At 40.8% G+C, this 17999-nt stretch overlaps 1 protein-coding gene and 1 long non-coding RNA gene across 13 annotated transcripts in view; one reads left to right on the top strand and one right to left on the bottom strand.

Moving 5' to 3' along the window:
* Positions 1-14536, bottom strand: part of AMBRA1 (autophagy and beclin 1 regulator 1) — a 178220-nt gene extending 163684 nt beyond the window's left edge. For 2 of the 12 annotated variants that reach the window (XM_032283447.1, XM_032283449.1), the window contains exons 1-4: positions 13660-14536; positions 2130-2384; positions 1702-1760; positions 847-1030 (exon numbers count right to left, since the gene is read on the bottom strand). In XM_032283447.1, coding sequence (XP_032139338.1) covers positions 847-1030; positions 1702-1760; positions 2130-2264 — 378 coding nt within the window. In that variant the 5' untranslated portion in view covers positions 2265-2384; positions 13660-14536. The other 10 variants (XM_032283440.1, XM_032283444.1, XM_032283445.1 and 7 more) reach the window with 7 other exon arrangements.
* LOC116555054 overlaps positions 5043-17999 on the top strand; it is an 18970-nt gene continuing 6013 nt past the window's right edge. Inside the window, exons 1-2 of the long non-coding RNA XR_004270354.1 lie at positions 5043-5072; positions 12157-12164. This is a non-coding gene — a long non-coding RNA (uncharacterized LOC116555054). The remainder of the gene's footprint in view (positions 5073-12156; positions 12165-17999) is intronic.

Here is a 17999-nt window from a genome sequence, read left to right as displayed (position 1 = left end):
GCTGGTATCGAACTCCTGGACTCAAGCAATCCACCTGCCTTGGCCTCCCAAAATGCTAGGATTACAGGCATGAGCCATGGCGCCCAGCCCACAGTTCCTATATCTAAAGCCTGAGAAAACTCAAGCTTGGTGTACAACACAGTGCAGGACAATCCACTACCCAATTACTAGGACAGAGAGGATCTTGCTTTGATGATCATGATCAGAGTACAGGACAATCTTTGCCCTAAGACAACAAAAATCCATCCCACGTATCTTAGAGCCTCCTGTTCACAATGGGCCAAAGGAAGCATTAAGTAGGTGTTCATCTTAGAATGGAAGACAAACTCAGGGTATGCTTAAGCTATTACAAAAAAAAAAAAAAGAGTGAAAGACAGTGACCTAGCCTTCCTATGAATTAACTGGGCAATGTCTACCACAATACATTCAGATGTAGTCCTAAGAACCTGGCTAGGCTCTTCTAGAAGAACCCAATGTTAAACAAGTCTCTGAATACCAAAAGAAGCCGGGCACAGTGGCTCACACCTGTAATTCCAGCACTTTGGAAGGCTGAGGTGGGCAGATCACCTGAGGTCAGGAATTCAAGACAAGCCTGGCCAACATAGTGAAACCCTGTCTCTCTAAAAATAGAAAAATTAGCCAGGCATGGTGGCACATGCCTGTAATTTCAGCTACTCGGGAGGCTGAGGTAGGAGAATCACTTGAACCCGACAGGCAGAGGTTGCAGTGAGCGGAGATTGTGCCATTGCACTCCAGCCTGGACAACAGAGGGAGACTCTGACTCAAAAAAAAAAAGTAATAAAAATAGAATACCAAAAGAAAAGGGCATCTTAAGGAAATACTCACGTGTAAATCCCAAATCCTAACCTCCCCATCTAGGCAGCCAGAAGCAATAAGGCCTGAGATGGTGGGGTGAAAAGTGACACACCATGGAGTACGGCGGTGTCCAATCAGGGAATGAACACATTTCCCAGTCTTCACCTCCGTAATATAGATATTATGATTCACATGGGTGGAGGCTAAGAGAGTCCTGGAGAACCAAAGAGTAGAACGGAATTCAGAAGCATGTGGAAGGGTAACCAACCTTATCAACTTTGGACAACACAGAATATTGATACTACTGCCCATCCCAACATGAAAGACACTAAGCTTTGCACATTAGGCAGTATATCTACAAACAGAAATATTCTGATCATTAAAATCTTTTGGCTTGTCAATACTGTCCCCAAATGACACATGGCACATTCAGAAAATATTTTTTTCCAGGCCGGGCGTGGGGGCTCATGCCTGTAATCCAAGCACTTTGGAGGCCAAGGTGGGCGGATCACCTGAGGTCGGGAGTTCAAGACCAGCCTGACCAACATGGTGAGACCCCATCTTAAAAAAAAAGAAAATATTTTTTCCAACTGGAAAAACCATCATGCCACTGGTGAGCTATATCACACAGGCAAAAGACTGTTATTGAGAAACTTTCCAAGTTTTGAACCTCTCAATGTTCAGTTTCTTTGCTTGTTCTCATTATTTTTTAGGTTAGCATTGCTTATGTACTTTCTTTCCCTTTCTGACACATGGCCAAAGCTCTGTTCATATAGTACTTCAGAGAGCCTTTAGGGACTGACTTGCAGATCAAGCCAGGCCAAATATACAGAAAGCACTGCTATCACAAATCTTATGGTTAAGTTATAGATAAGTACTAAGTACCTGTCTGGGCTGAAGGCCAATAAGAAGGTAGAGCGTGGACTATCCGGCAGTTCTACTCTCTGGGAGACAAAAAAAAAAAAAAAAATTAAAATGCATGATTTATAAACTATGGTTCACCCTATCTCAAAAGCACATTAACCAATCTAGATTAGTATTCACAGTATAGGCTTAAAAACTGGAGACAATGATCAAGCTACAAACAGAGAGATAAACTTAAATTACCTTTAGGAAAACTGTCTAGCTTTAAAGGAAAAAGATATTTCTAAAGCACAAATTCTTTCAAATTTACAAACAACTCCCTAAGTCAGATATGTCAACTCTCCCACACAAGATAAATATATCCCAACCCTCTGCTGTTAACCCATTGGAAGGTCTCATTCTACCATCACCAGTACAAATCCCATGTTAAAAACAGCCATTCTCCTCACCTTGCCCTCCCATTTCATCCACCGGGTTTTATCTTCCACCAGCTCCTGCAGAAGCCGCTGAGCTCCCATGGCCCGAGCACCCCGTTCTCGCCCCCAGAGTATCCGGACGGCATTCTTTTCCGGGACAACCTTCATAGTGCTCAGTAACCACTGTCACACCAGGCCCAGAAAATGAAGGAGCAAGTAATAGCTCCAACACACTGAAGCAGCTAAAATGAGGCCATACAGGTCCTTGTACGTTGTCCTCATGGAAATCTAAGGAATAGAGAATAATGTCAAAGAATGTCTATTCTGCAACAAGAAAAGCTTCACATTGCAAATACAATTCTAGCTCAAAAGGGAAATTATTATTTTCCTATTTAATGACACTTTCTCAGAAAAGATCCTTCTCCCAGAATTTTTCTTCCAAAAGTATTTCATACTCTCATATTCTCCATAGTTCAACCTTATGTCTAAAGAAAGGATCAGGCTGGGCACAGTGGCTCACACCTGTAATCCCAGAACTTTGGGAGGCCATGCAGGGTGGACTGCTTGAGGTCAGGAGTTCAAGACAGCCTGGCCAACATGGCGAAACCCCACCTCTACTAAAATACAAAAATTAGCAAAGTGTGGTGGCAGGCACCTGTAGTCCCAGCTACTCAGGAGGCCGACGCAGAAGAATTGCCTAAACCCAGGAGGTGGAGGTTGCAGTGAGCTGAGATCACGCCACTGCACTCCAGGCTGGGCAACAGAATGAGACTCTGTCTCGAAAAAAAAAAAAAAGAAGAAGAAGAAGAAGAAGAAGACGATTATTTGGAGTACCTTTCTCACTCATTTTCTCTTCTCCACTAAAGATCCAGAGCAGAGGACAGAAAAGGAAAAGGATGAAAAAAAAAAAAAAAAAATCAGGTTCTTTTTTTCATCTACCACAAGACTTACAAGCAGAAAACTTCATCACAAGTTAAAATTCTACTAAAATGTCAACTAGAAGCACAATACACACAAGTGCACTGATTAAAGAACAAATTGTGGTCCAAACAATGGACTATGTGGCCTGATAAAACTGTATTTTAAAACACTATCTACGTACGTACAACATTATCCATTGTGGTGTTGTTTCTTCAACTCCATTATGAATGTTTTCAAAAATACAGGAAAGTTGAAAAAACAGTACAATAAACATACACAATTCTCCACCTAGACTCAAGAATTGTTAATATTTTGCCAAATTTACCGCCACGGCTATATTTAGTTAGTTTTTTGGGGTTTTTTTTTTTTTATAACTTTGGAATTATTTCACTAGGTATCAAGATATTTTAACCCTGCATATTTATTTCATTATGCACCTCCTAGGAAGAAGGATGTTCTGCCTCATAACCACAATACCCTTACTGTACCCCAATTATCATCTAATACTTCAGTTCTCATTTGAATTTTCCCAGTTGCCTAAAAGATGTCATTTATGGTTGACTTAAAAAAAAAAAAAATCCAGAATCTGGCCAGGCATGGTGGCTCACGCCTGTAATCCATCCCAGCACTTTGGTAGGCTGAGGCGGGCAAATCACAAGGTCAAGAGACATGGTGAAACCCCGTCTCTACTAAAAATACAAAAATTAGCTGGGCATGGTGGTGCATGTCTATAGTCACAGCTTGAACCTGGGAGGTGGAGGTTGCAGTGAGCCACGATCTCACCACTGCACTCCAGCCTGGTGACAGAGTGGCACTTCCTCTCTCAAAAAAAAAAAAAAAAAAAAAAAAAAATCCAGAATCTAATTAAAATTCAACTGATGACTTTGGATATTACATCTCTTTAGTCTCCTTTATTTTAGAATGGCCTCCAAGTTTTGCTTTATGTTATTTATAACACTAGCTTTTTTTCTCTCTCTTTTTTTTTTGAGACAGAGTCTCGCTCTGTGGCCCAAGTTGGAGTGCAACAGTGTAATCTCAGCTCACTGCAGCCTCCGCCTCATGAGTTCAAGCAATTCTCCTGCCTTAGCCTCCCAAGTAGCTGTAATTAGAAGCGCCTGCCACCAGGCCCGGCTAATTTTTGTATTTTTAGTAGAGATAGGGTTTCTCCATGTTGGCCAGTCTGGTCTCAAATTCCTGACCTCAGGTGATCCACCGCCTCAGCCTCCCAAAGTGCTGGGATTACAGGCATGAGCCACCACACCTGGCCAACAACACTAGCTTTTCTAAAAGACCATGACAGTTGACTTGTTAGAATGCCTTACATCCTAGACTCACCCGATTGCTTCCTCATAGCATCATTTAGCTTGTCTCTCTATACCTTTTATTTCCTGCAAACATTAAGTTAGGTCTAAATAGGTAACTCTGATACCTTTATCAAAAATTATGTTTAAAATATTAAACAACATCAGTCATGGTGGCTCATGACTATAATCCCAGCACTTTGGGAGGCCAAGGCGGGAGGATCACCTGAGGTCAGGAGTTTGAGACCAGCCTGGTCAACACGGTGAAACCCCGTCTCTACTGAAAATACAAAAATTAGCTGGGTGTGGTGGCAGGCACCTGTAATGCCAGCTGCATAGGAGACTGAGGTAGGAGAATCGTTTGAACCTGGGAGGTGGAGGCTGCAGTGAGCCAAATCAAACCACTGCACCCCAGCCTGGGCAACAGAGTGGAACTCTGTCTCAAAAATAATTAATTGATCAAAAAAACAAATAAAATATTAAATGAGGCCAGGCATGGTGACTCACACCTAAAATCCCAGCACTTTGGGAGGCTGAGGAAGGCAGATCACTTGAGGTCAGGAGTTCGAGACCAGCCTAGCCAACATGGCAAAACCCCATCTCTACTAAAATTACGAAAATTAGCCGGGCCTGGTGGTGCGCACCTGTAATCTCAGCTACTCGGGAGGCTGAGGAATGAGAATCGCTTGAACCCAGGAGGCAAATGTTGTAGTGAGCAGAGACAGTGCCACTGCACTCCAGCCTGGGTGACAGAGTGAGACTCTGTCTCAAAAAATAAATAAATTATGCGATAAATACATGTTAAGTGAAAAAAGAACACAAAATTCTATATGCTGTATAATCCCAACTTTGTTTAAAAAATACTTTGGAGAAAATTGATACAAAAGAAATATAATAAATAGTAACCACGGTTGTCTTTGAGTGGTGGCATTATTGATGATTTAATAATTTCAATAGGCAATTTTCTATTTTTCTTTTCACTTAAAAAAAATTTTTTTTTTTGAGACAGAGTCTCGCTGTGTTGCCCAGGCTGGAGTGCTGTGGTGCATTCTTGGCTCACTGCAACCTCCATCTCCTGGGTTCAAACAATTCTCCTACCTCAGCCTCCCAAGTAGCTGGCGTTACAGGCACCTACCATCGTGCCCAGCTAATTTTTGTCTTTTTAGTAGAGAAGGGGTTTTACCACATTGGCCCAGCCAGTCTCAAACTCCTGATCTCAGGCAATCTGCCAGGCTCGGCCTCCCAAAGTGCTAGGATTACAGGTGTGAGCTACTGCACCCAGCCAATTTTTTAAATTTTTTAAGTGTATCATTACTAGAAGCCCAAACCTCACCAATTACTTTTCTAAAAAGTAATAACTACTTATTATAAAAAGCCAAATAATAATTGGTTCTTTACATTTCACAAAAGGCTGCAATCTAAAGAGTATGAAACCAGATGTATCCAAATACAGACAGAAGAAAAACATTAACAGCCTGTGTTGAAGGAATTCTCCCCCTGGAGACTAAGATGTAAAAGTCAAAGATTTCACAGTAAGAAAATTCCAAGTTCCTAGTCCTACACAGCACAGAGTTACCTAAGGAACGACAAAGGAACAAATTCTAGCCTGCATCCTCATGAAACAGCTCTCATCACTTATTAGTGCATAAATATGTACACACTGAAAATATTAACATTTTCAGGCCAACCTCCTGAATAGGCTAAGGATGAACTAACTGGAAGGAAATCATCTCCTTGGTAACCTTGACAACTCATGGATTAGGATCAGAAGTCTAGACATGAATCCAGGGTTGCCCTTTGGTCAAACTGCCATATAAGTGATTAATTACTAACCAGGAAAGTGCCAGAAATACAGTTCCATTAGTTTACCTTAACCTTCTACTGCAATTTTTTTACACAATTTAAAAAAGTTCAGAAGAAACATTTTGAGGGTTCTTTGTCTTAACAGTGCAATACGAAAGCAGGCTGGAGTGCACTGGTGCAATCTCTCACATTTATATGGTTTAAATACATTTAAACCATTTATAATTTTATAAGGTTTGGTGGAAATAGCAGTAGTCCAATTCCTAAAAATAAAAAAATAAAAAAACTGACCTTCTGAACTCCTGTTACTCAAGAGGAAGAATAAAATACAGGTCACACAAGTACTGTATGACTCAGAAAACTGTGATGCAACCTTAGATTCCTACAGGATTCAGAGAGGGGAAAGAATAGCTACAAATATCATTACCAAGGCAAATAAAAATCTAAAGATCAAACAAACATGTCAGGATTATCAAACATGTCTGTCAATTTCCAGGGACCTAAACACACTGAAAGCTCAAGCAAGAGAAAGCTTTACTGATGGGAATAAGTCAGAGGGAGTAAAACAATTACACAATCTCCCTTTCATCTGAAGAAAAATATTTGCTGTTGCTTTAAAAAGATAAGGGACTTCTCTCCTGATACACTCTTACTGGCCACCTGAGAAGAGATTTTACTGTGTTCCCTGTAAAGAACAAAAGGAGCTAAGTCAAACCGAAGTCAGATAGGCTGGCTCACGAGGAGGAAGTGCCAGTCAATTGTGTTTTTCATTCCTCTTTTAAAAAGAAAGAAACAAGTTTCCCAATCTGTCCCTTAAAGTAAACTGAGACAAAGGTTACCAAGAATAGTCTTTGTGATACCATCACACAGTCCCCAAAATCAATTATCAATCACCAAAAGCTTATCCAAGTAGAAGCAAAACGACATGGCTAGGATATGTACTTAAGACACAATGCCAGGGGCCGGGCGCGGTGGCTCAAGCCTGTAATCCCAGCACTTTGGGAGGCCGAGGCGGGTGGATCACGAGGTCAAGAGATCGAGACCATCCTGGTCAACATGGTGAAACCCCGTCTCTACTAAAAATACAAAACATTAGCTGGGCATGGTGGTGCGTGCCTGTAATCCCAGCTACTCAGGAGGCTGAGGCAGGAGAATTGCCTGAACCCAGGAGGCGGAGGTTGCGGTGAGCCGAGATCGCGCCATTGCACTCCAGCCTGGGTAACATGAGTGAAACCCCCTCTCCAAAAAAAAAAAAAAAAAAACCAGAACCGTGGCCGGGCACAGTGGCTCACGACTGTAATCCAGCACTTTGGGAGGCCGAGGCAGGTAGATCACTTGAGGTCAGGAGTTCAAGACCAGCCTGGCCAACATGGTGAAACCCTGTCTCTACTAAAAACACAAAAATTAGCCAGGCATGGTGGTGCGCGCCTGTAGTCCCAGCTACTTGGGAGGCGGAAGCAGGAGAATTGCTTGAAGTGGAAGTTGCAGTGAGTGGAGATCAAGCCACTGCACTCCAACCTGGTTGACAGAGTAAGACTCCAACCTAAAAAAAAAAAAAAAAAAACAGGACCAACAATTTAGAGTTGTATCTGCAACCTGACTAATAATTCATCCGCAAATATTCCCCTTCCTATTGCATTTAGGATGTGATCCAGAAAACTATAGACTTTCAAGAAGCTGTTAAAATGGAGTCCAATCTCCTCATTTACTTGAGTAACTACATCTCTCTTCCACTTCACTATGCCCATGTGGGCAAAGTCTAAAAGTCAAATCAACCATGTAATACTAACATATATTCCATAACTTGATTTAACCCGAGGATATATATTTTTAAAAATCCTTTAAATACGAATTCTAAGACAATTTGACAACTTGCATAAGTAAAGTTCACCCAAATGGAAAATTAATTACAAAATTTCAGGCTTTTAATTAAAGGCCTAAAACTGCCCCAGTACTCTTTGGAAACTCCATATGAATAGAAATACAAAGAGTTTTCTACGACTAACAGCTTTGTTTATATTATAGTCCTTTCCTATGGAAATTTCAGGAGATTTCAAGTGACATCATGTAGGACCAAAGTCCAAATTGTAAGCAAGCCAAGCCAGCAACCACACCTGACTCCATAGAGCTCTTGCCTGACTTAGACTAGACTGAATTTACAGGGGTACAGAGAATGTGGGGCAAAGCATCACAAATTTAGAACAGTAAACAACACAGTCTGAAGGCAAACACACCTAGAAGCAGAAAAACCCCAACTATTCCCTGAACTGTGTATTTATTGTGTGCAAAGGATATCCAAGGATATGCCAAAGTACTAACTGGTTAACTCTAGATGGAGAAGTTATGAGTGATGTTTATTTTATTATTGTTATTCATAACATCCAAATTAGAGACAGTAAAGTATACTCATGTATATGGGCCCTGCAATCAGAATGGTTGATTGAATTCCAGCTCCATCATTTTCTTGGTATATGATGGTATCTTGATTTCTAGGAATAGTTACTTAACCTCAGTGTACCTTACTTTCCTCATCCATAAAATGTGACTATTGATATTATGTATATCACAGGGTTACCACAAGGATCAAAAGAGTTACTATATGAAAAATGCTTATAGTAGAATAATACTTTCATTCTGTAATGAAAAATTAGAATGAAAATGGTAATAAGGGCCAGGCATGGTGGCTCATGCCTGTAATCCCAGCACTTCAGGAGGCCAAGGCGGGCGGATCACAAGGTCAGGAATTTAAGACCAGCCTGGCCAATATGGTAAAACCTCGCCTCTACTAAAAAAATACAAAAATTAGCCAGGCGTGGTGGCACATTCCTGTAGTCCCAGCTACTCAGGAGGCTGAGACTGGAGAATTGCTTGAACCTGGGAAGGGGAGGTTGCAGTGAGCCGAGATCGCGCCACTGCACTCCAGCCTGGGCGATGGAGACTCCACCTCAGGGGAAAAAAAAAAAAAAGGAAAGAAAGAAAATGGTAACAAGAACACAAAGTTTAGGCCACAAAGCCCTGTAAACAATCAGACAAATTAAATTTAAAACAAATTCTTCAAGGCAATATGAGAATGTCCATTGTTGAGGTCTCCAAACCATTTCATATAAAAGATCTTACCACTGTCACCTTTTTAAAAATAAAAAATAAAACCAGCCAGGCGCAGTGGCTCAAAACCTGTAATCCCAGCCCTAGGAGGCTGAGGTAGGAGGATTGTTTGAGTCCAGGAATTCAAGATCAGCCTGGTCAACATAGTGAGACCCCCATCTCTACAAAAATTGTTTAAAATTAGTTGGGCATGGTGGCATTTGCCTGTGATTGCAGCTACTTGGAAGACTGAGGTGGGAGGACAGCCTGAGCCCAAGAGGTCAAGGCTGCAGTGAGCCATGATCATGCCAGCACACTCCAGCCTGGGTGACAGAGCAAGACCCTGACTCAAAAAAGTAACAAACACAGCCAGGTGTGGTGACATGCGCCTGTACTCCCAGCTACTGGAGAAGCTGAGGCACGCGAATCACTTGAATCCAGGAGGTGGAAGTTGCAGTAAACTGAGATTATGCCACTGCACGCCAGCCTGGGCGACACTCTGTCTCCAAAGAACAAACAAACAAAATAACAAAGTAAAATAAAACCATGAGACAATGGTTAAAATAGTAATTAACACTTTCATAGTGCTTATAATGTGCCAGGCATTGTTCTTGGCACTTTATATAAAGTAACTCATTTATAATTCTCACTGGCATCTCTGTGCACATGAGGCACAAAGAGAGTCAGTCAGTGGTAGATTCAGGATGCAAACCCACAAACCCAGGCAATGTGCCTCCAGAGTCTGGGTGTCTAATTACTACAGAAACCTCTCTAATGCCTGAGATAAAACCTCCTCAACTAGCTCTCTTGCTTCATGTCTAGTCTCACATGTACTAGGCCTTCAATCAATGTTTCACTGCCTTGCAATATCAACTGGAAATCTGCATACTTTATTTATTTTTGAAATGGATTCTCACTCTGTCACCCAGGTTGGAGTGTGGCACGGTCACGGGTCACGGCAGCCTCTACCTCTCAGGCTCAATCTTCCCACATCACTCTCTCAAGTAGCTGGGACTACAGGTACATGCAACTATGCCCGGCTAATTTTATTTATTTTTTGTAGAGACAGGGTCCCATTATGTTGCCCAGGCTGGCCTCAAACTGCTAGGCTCAAGCAATCCTCCCACCCGGGCCTCCCAAACTGCTGGGATTACAGGTGGGAGCAATCATGCCTGGCCACTTTATTTTTTAAATATTCATTTCCTCAGGGGTCAAGAAAAGTAGACCACTAGAGAATAAACTAAAGAATGACACTAAGGAAAAAATAGAAACACATGTTCTAATGATTCCCCTGCACTGCCAGAGTTGTGCCATTTATAGAGAATTCAAATAAGGATTCTCTATAACTACCTCAGCTTATCTGCCTATGGTAGATTCTCTCCAAAGACAGTCACCAATGGCCAGGTGCAGTGGCTCATGCCTGTAATCCCAACATTTTGGGAGGTGGAGGTAGACAGATCACTTGACGTGAAAACTTCAAGACCAGCCTGGACAACGTAGTAAAATCCTGTCTCTACAAAAAGTACAAAACGTACCCAGGCATGGTGGTGCACGCCTGTAGTCCCAGCTACTGGGGTGGCTGAGGCACAAGAACTGCTTGAACTCAGGAGGTGGTGGATACAGTGAACCACTGCACTCCAGCCTAGGCAACACAGCAAGACTCAGAGAGGCCCTGCATGATAAGATACCACGTGGAAAGAGAGAGCCACGTGGAAGACTATCAAGATACCAAGCAAATGAGTGAAACCTTCTTAGACCTTCTAATCTAGCTCAACTACCAGCTGAAAGCAGATGAATGAAGGACCTCAACTGATGCTACACAGGGGAGAAGAACCAACCAGACAAGTCCTGCCCAAATTCCTAACCCACGTAATTATGAGACAAAATAAATCAATGTTTTAAGGCACTAATTTTGTGGTGGCTTTTTGTACATCAATGGATAACTAAAACACTACCTACCTAGTATCTAGCTGACAAATATCAAGAATTTTCTACAGAAAACCCACTATCTGCTCAATACTCTAACAAGAAATTTTTTTAGAAAATATGAAAATTAATAAATTTAGGTAACCAAAGATATCTCAAAATAAGTTTACTTTATCACACTGGCCTTTGTTAGTACTCTTTCTTCCTCACTAGATTATAAACTCTGTAAAGGCAAAAAATATGTCTGTCATAGTTTCAGTGCCTAGCACAATGTCTAGCATAGAAGAGAATGAGTATTTGTATTTGCTTATATTCAGAGTTGTGAGAAGATCCCAAATGAACCCAAAACTATCATAAACAGCAACATATAGAATTTTTAAAAGTGTGGTTATGAGTTCAAGGTCATATATTTAATTTCTATAAATCAAACACCTTAAAAAGAAAAAGCTAGGCCGAGTGTGGTAGTTCACGCCTGTAATCCAGCACTCTGGGAGGCCAAGGCGGGGGGGATCATGTGAGTTCAGGAGTTCAAGACCAGCCTGGCCAACATGTCGAAACTCCATCTCTACTAAAAATACAAAAATTAGCTGGGCGTGGTGGTGCACACTGTAGTCTCAGCTACTTGGGAGGCTGAGGCAAGAGAATTGATTTAACCTGAGCCAAGATCACTCCATGGCACTCCAGCCTGGTGACAGAGGATGGCTATGTCTCAAAAAAATATATATGCAAAAATTTGCCAGGCATGGTGGCACACCCCTGCAATCCCAGCAACTCGGGAGGCTGAGGTGGGAGAATTGCTTGAACCCAGGAGTAAGCTGAGATCAAGCAACATATAGAATTTTTACTTACTGATCTCAGCAGTAAGCCAAGATCAAGCCACTGTACTCCAGCCTGGGTGACAGAGCTCTCACCCTATCTCAAATAAAAAGAAAAAGAAAAAGAAAAGAGAAGGCTTTGCACCATTAGCAGCCTAATTTCAGCCAGTCATTTCATTATACACATATCATTGATCACAAGAGGGCCAGGCAACAAAGTATGCAAAGGGCTAATCCATCACTACCACAACTGTAGGTGGGGAAGAAAAAAAAACCCTCAAAAATGGTAGCAACATTTTTTTATTCTCTTATTTGAAACACAGAATATTAAGAACAAAGTACAGAGGCAGTGGATACTCTGAGAGCAGAGATAAGAATAGGGGCTATTATACCTTTCAAGCTTGAGAATGCTGAACACAAAAACCTCATCCTAATTTACTACCTAAGAAAGCTGATCCTGCAAACTGGGGATAAAGGGGTGTCAATCAAGTCCATAACAAGAATCAGTGATTTAATAAATAAAGATAAGACTAAGAGGTAAGAAGCTTCAATAACTGACTTTTATCGCTGGCTTGTTATATAATCTTGGACAAATCATACCCTTGCTGACATTCAAGTTTTCCTCCAATGTGTAAACTGAAAGTAATAACACCTACCTTCTATCTTAAAGGAATAAAGTCCTTGGAGAATCTTAGAAGAAATGGGTTATAAAATTTCAAGACAAGATTACTACTTTTCAAAGTAAAAGCCAAGTTAGAACAATAACCAGAGTATATGATAAACAGGAGCTCACACAAAGAAGTCTGGCACCTACAGTTCTAAGAGAAAGATTGCAAAGGAAACTGCAGTGATTATAAAGCAGAATCACAGAGTATTATATTATCTCTAATTAACCACCTGACAAATTGAAAGCAAATAATTCAACAGAATGAAGATCAATACAATTAAAATTATACAAGGTCCCTTTCTTCATAAGAAGCCAAAATTCCAGAAATAAACTGCCAACAGACAGAACCTGCACCTCTACTGCACACATGCAGCAGCATTTGTTTTTTATATATAAACTCAAAATAAGACCAACCTCTGTATAGGATATATCACAAATGGGCTAACAATTTTATATGTTTTGAAGATATAAAACTGAATAAATTCTAATTACTGTTATTTAAGGGGGGAGAAGTGAAGCACCAGCTTTCCCGCTACAGATTTTGCTTACTAGAGCTTTCTAAAGTAACTCACAGTGATGCTACCTAATGTCTGAAACACGGGAAAGCTTGTGCTCAAAACAAAGTGTGATCAAAACTGGAAATAGAAAGCCTTAAGGCTCAAATTTAAGACTGACAATTTTCCTTACTCCCACTTACCTCAGAAGGATGAAGAAAAAAAACGAAGTTTTATCTGCGAATTATTCTGGAGAAAACAGTGCACTGAGAACACAAGAACTCCTAAAAACTAAAGGAAGAGCAAGGAGGAGAGCACTAAACCAAAAAGAAATTGAAGCTCAATTTTTGGTTCCAAGCTATTAAAAGACCAAGAAGGCTACTCTTAAATGTACACAAATGGCAAAAGATTTCCTATTAGCAAGCAAAAAAAAAAAAAAAAGAGTAGCTTCTGATGGAAGAAATTTCACAGAGGCAAAAACAGCTTAACCCCAGAAACGGGAACTGAAACCAGCTGCCTCAAACAGACCTAATGACTTTGGCAACAACATACCTTTCATCCACCAACATCAGCAGGCTGCAGTAGGGCCGATTTCAAATCAGAAAGGATGGCATCCTTCTATTCTCTGCACAGTCTTTGAGGAAGAGTTCAACTCCTTCCCCGGAGCACCACATTGCCCCCAATTCTTCCTGGAAACCCCTGGAGCTACAGCAAGAATATTGTTTAAAAAAAAAAAAAAAAAAAAAAAGCTTTGAGAACTAAAACCCATGAATCTTCACAAGTCCTAGGACAGATGTGATTACTCATCAGACAAATAAGAAAAACAAAACCTGGAAGAGGTTAAGAAATTCATCTAGATTCACAGATGAGTCAGGAGCCAAAGGAGGATTTGAATTCAGGCTTTTCCTTCAGATACTATCAGAGCTACACTCCCAGTCCTTGCTTGGCTCAGTAGATACTGTGTTCAGTGTTTTCCAATCTGAAGAGTCAGCCCAGGTCAGGTTCTTGGCAGACTAAAATAGGGAAAGAAAAAATTTCCCTCAAGGCTTCAAGAAAAGAAGTCAAATTATTAAATGCAGAGTTCTTATGCTAAAAGGCCCAGATGCCACTCTACCATGCCAATCACATTTCTTAGCCAATCAAAAGAAGGCATTAGATTTAAGAACCTAGTTATTTAAATCTGAGTAGAAGCTGGATTCCATTTCCCAAACTTTCCAAATAAAGAACATTTAAGGATGTAGAGGGACACAAAAGCACTGATACATAACCAACAAGCTTTTATTAAACAAATACTATGTACTCGCCACTGTTCTAGGCACTGAGGATACTCTAGTAAATAAGAACATTCTTGCCCCCAAAAAGCTTATGTGATTTTTATATAATTAAATATTAATAATACTTTCAAGTACTGAAAAAGGCTAGAAAGAAAATATAGCAGGTGAAAGAAAACACACACACACACACACACACACACACACACACACACACACACACCATTTTACCTATGGGGGCCAGAGAAAGCCTCTCTGAGATGACATTTGAGTTAAGACCAGCATCTTGAAATACAAGCCTTGATTGTTCTGGATATTGAACATTTGTCCGATTAAAAAAAAAAAAAAGAAAAAGAAATACAAGCCTTGAGAAAAGTGGCAGGTGAAAAAAATATTTCAAGGAGAATGAAGAGCACCAAGTACTAAGGTCCCTAGTAGGTAAACTTCGTACATATGAAGGCCAGAAATAAGGCCAAGATGGCTAGAGCACTGCTAACAAGTGAGAGAACAGAGACAGGCTGGTACCAGCAGACCATGATAAAATTTGGATTTTATTAAGTGTAATGGGTTACTATTAGAGGATTTTAGCCAAGGAAATGGCAAGATAATGGGAATTTGGGCCGGGGTTTTAACAATGTAAGAGGTGAATAGGCATACTCAGAATATATTTTGGAGAAACAGCTAAGGAAATTACAGATGCACTGTCTGAGCTGTGAGAGCGAAATTAAGAGTAACTCCTAAGTTTTTGGCCTAAGTCCCAAGTGGGTAGTGGAGCCACTCACTGAGAAAGGTTCTACTATATGTGTATGTTTGGGGGTGAGGGAGCAGATTAAAGGGAGAAATCAATAGGATTTCTTTCTATTTTTCTATGAATATGAGCCTAAGAAAATACTAATTCAGAAGAAACTTAATTTTTTCCTATAAATTAATATATAATAAATATAGGCTGCACACGGTGGCTCACGCCTGTAATCCCAGCACTTTGGGAGGCTGAGGCAGGTGGATCACGAGGTTAGGAGATCAATAGCCTGGCTAACACAGTGAAACCCCGTCTCTACTAAAAATACAAAAAATTAGCCGAGTGTGGTAGCATGCACCTGTAATCCCAGCTATTTAGGAGGCTGAGGCAGAATTGCTTGAACCTGGCAGGTGGAAGTTTCAGTGAGCCAAGATTGTGCCACTGCACTCCAGTCTGGGCGACAAAGCGAGACTCCATCTCAAAAAAAAAAAAAAAATTAAAAATTAAGAAAAGAGGCCGGGCGCGGTGGCTCAAGCCTGTAATCCCAGCACTTTGGGAGGCCGAGGCGGGTGGATCACGAGGTCAAGAGATCGAGACCATCCTGGTCAACACGGTGAAACCCCGTCTCTACTAAAAATACAAAAAATTAGCTGGGCATAGTGGTGCGTGCCTGTAATCCCAGCTACTCAGGAGGCTGAGGCAGGAGAATTGCCTGAACCCAGGAGGCGGAGGTTGCGGTGAGCCGAGATCGCGCCATTGCACTCTAGCCTGGGTAACATGAGTGAAACTCCGTCTCAAAAAAAAAAAAAAAAAAAAATAATAAGAAAAGAAACCATCAGCTGAGTGCAGTGGCTCAGGCCTATAATTCCAGCACTTTAGGAAGCAGAGGTGGGTGAATCACTTGAAGTTAGGAGTTCGAGACCAGCCTGGCCAATGTGGTGAAACCCTGTCTCTACTAAAAATATGGAAATTATCTGGGTATAGTGGTTCACACCTGTAATCCCAGCAACTCGGGAGGCTGAGGCAAGCAAATCGCTTGAACCTGGGAGGCGGAGGTTGCAGTAAGCCACTGCACTCCAGCCTGGCAAGAGAGTGAGACTGTCTCAAAAAAAAAAAAAAAAAAAAAAAAAAAGAGTAAGAGCAATCTTAAAGCCTTCTTAAGTACATGGTACATGACAGAAAAATACGAGTATTTATCCAGTTACATATGAACTGATAAAGACAATTGACAGAATATAACACATATACTTAAAGCAACAATTTATCTAATATTCATTGAACATTTGCTACATACTTGGTAGTGCTAGACACTTTATCTCATTTTTTCCTCACAACGATATTATGATTAGTAGATGGGTACTGTTATTCCCATTTCACAGATCAGAAAACTGGGATTACAGAGGCTAAATGATTTACCTAAGTAAAGGAGTGATTCAAAATCAAATCTGTTGCCAAAAAAGCAGTATTGTATAGTGCTCTAACCATTATACTTACTGCTTCTATAAAATATAGAAAAAGAAAAAACTCTTCACATGTCCTCACACCTAGAAAGTCATAATTATAAAGGGCTGATTCAAGAGACAAGAATAGGGAGAAAGAATTAGTAAATCTGAATGAATCTGAGTCAGAATTCAGTGACTCATGCTGTAACCTTGGACAAATTCTTTAACATCCATGCCTCAACCTATCTATCTAGAAAAGGAGCTAACCTCACCGGAGGTAACCATTATTTGCCTCCTAGTGGGCTATGAATAGTAATTACTATTTGTAATATATACACAGATCAGATGAGACAAGGAAAACTATACCATTATTATTATTATTGCTTCGATACTACAGCAGGGCACCAGAAATCACGGTAAATAAGTTATGTGCAAGAAGACTGTAGAGTGTGAGTACTCCACAAATAAATCATGGACATGTGAGGTGGCTCATGCCTGTACTCCCAGCACTTAGGGAGGCCAAAGCAGGAAGATTGCTTGAGTCCAGGATTCAAGACCAGCCTGGTCAACATAACAAAACCTCATCTCTACAAAAAAAAAAAAAAATACAAAAATTAGCTCTGTGTGGTGGCATGCATCTGTAGTTCCAGCTACTCAGGAGGATGAGGTAGGAGAATCGCTTGAGCCTGGGAGGTGAAGGATACAATTGTGCCATTGCAGTCCAGCCTGGGAGACAGAGGAAAACTCCCTCTCTAAAAGAAAAAGAAAAAGGAACCACATAATTTATTTTACTTCTGTTTTCCTTTTTCTTTTAATTAAAAAAAATCAATATATACCGTATGAATCAGTAACTAAATTCTTGGGCATTTACCCAGAAAAAGGATAACTTATGTTCACACAAAAACTTGTGTATCATTTGGGTGCAGTGGTTCACACCTGTAATCCCAGCAATTTGGGAGGCTATCGCAGGCAGATCACTTGAGCCCAAGAGTTTGAGACCAGCCTGGGCAACACTGCAAAACCCTGTCTCTTCATGAACTAAAAAAATTAGCACCTGTGGTCCCAGTTAATCAGGAGGCAGAGGTGGGAGGATCACTTCAGCCTGAGAGGCAGAGGCTGTAGTGAGCCAAGATCATGCCAACCATACTCCAACCTGGGCTCAGAGCCAGATTATGTCTCAAAAAAAAAAACTTGTATACAAATATTAACAGCAGTTTTATTCATCATAGCCAAAAAAATTAGAAAAATTCAGATTTTTTTCTTCAGAAGAGGTCTCCCTCTGTCGCCCAGGCTAAAGTGGGTGGCATGACCAATGGCTCACTGCAACCTCCACCTCCCAGTCTCAAGTGATCCTCCCACCTCAGCCACCCAAGTAGCTGCAACCATAGGTGTGAGCCACCACATCCGGCTTTTTTTTTTTTTTTTTTTTTTTTTTTTTTT

This window comes from Sapajus apella, unplaced genomic scaffold, assembly GCF_009761245.1.
Source record: "Sapajus apella isolate SASKATOON/1434 unplaced genomic scaffold, GSC_monkey_1.0 scaffold14, whole genome shotgun sequence".
NCBI classification, from domain to species: Eukaryota; Metazoa; Chordata; class Mammalia; order Primates; family Cebidae; genus Sapajus; species Sapajus apella.
The sequence above is the reverse complement of the archived record's forward strand: the minus strand, read 5'-3'. Positions and strand labels throughout refer to the sequence as shown.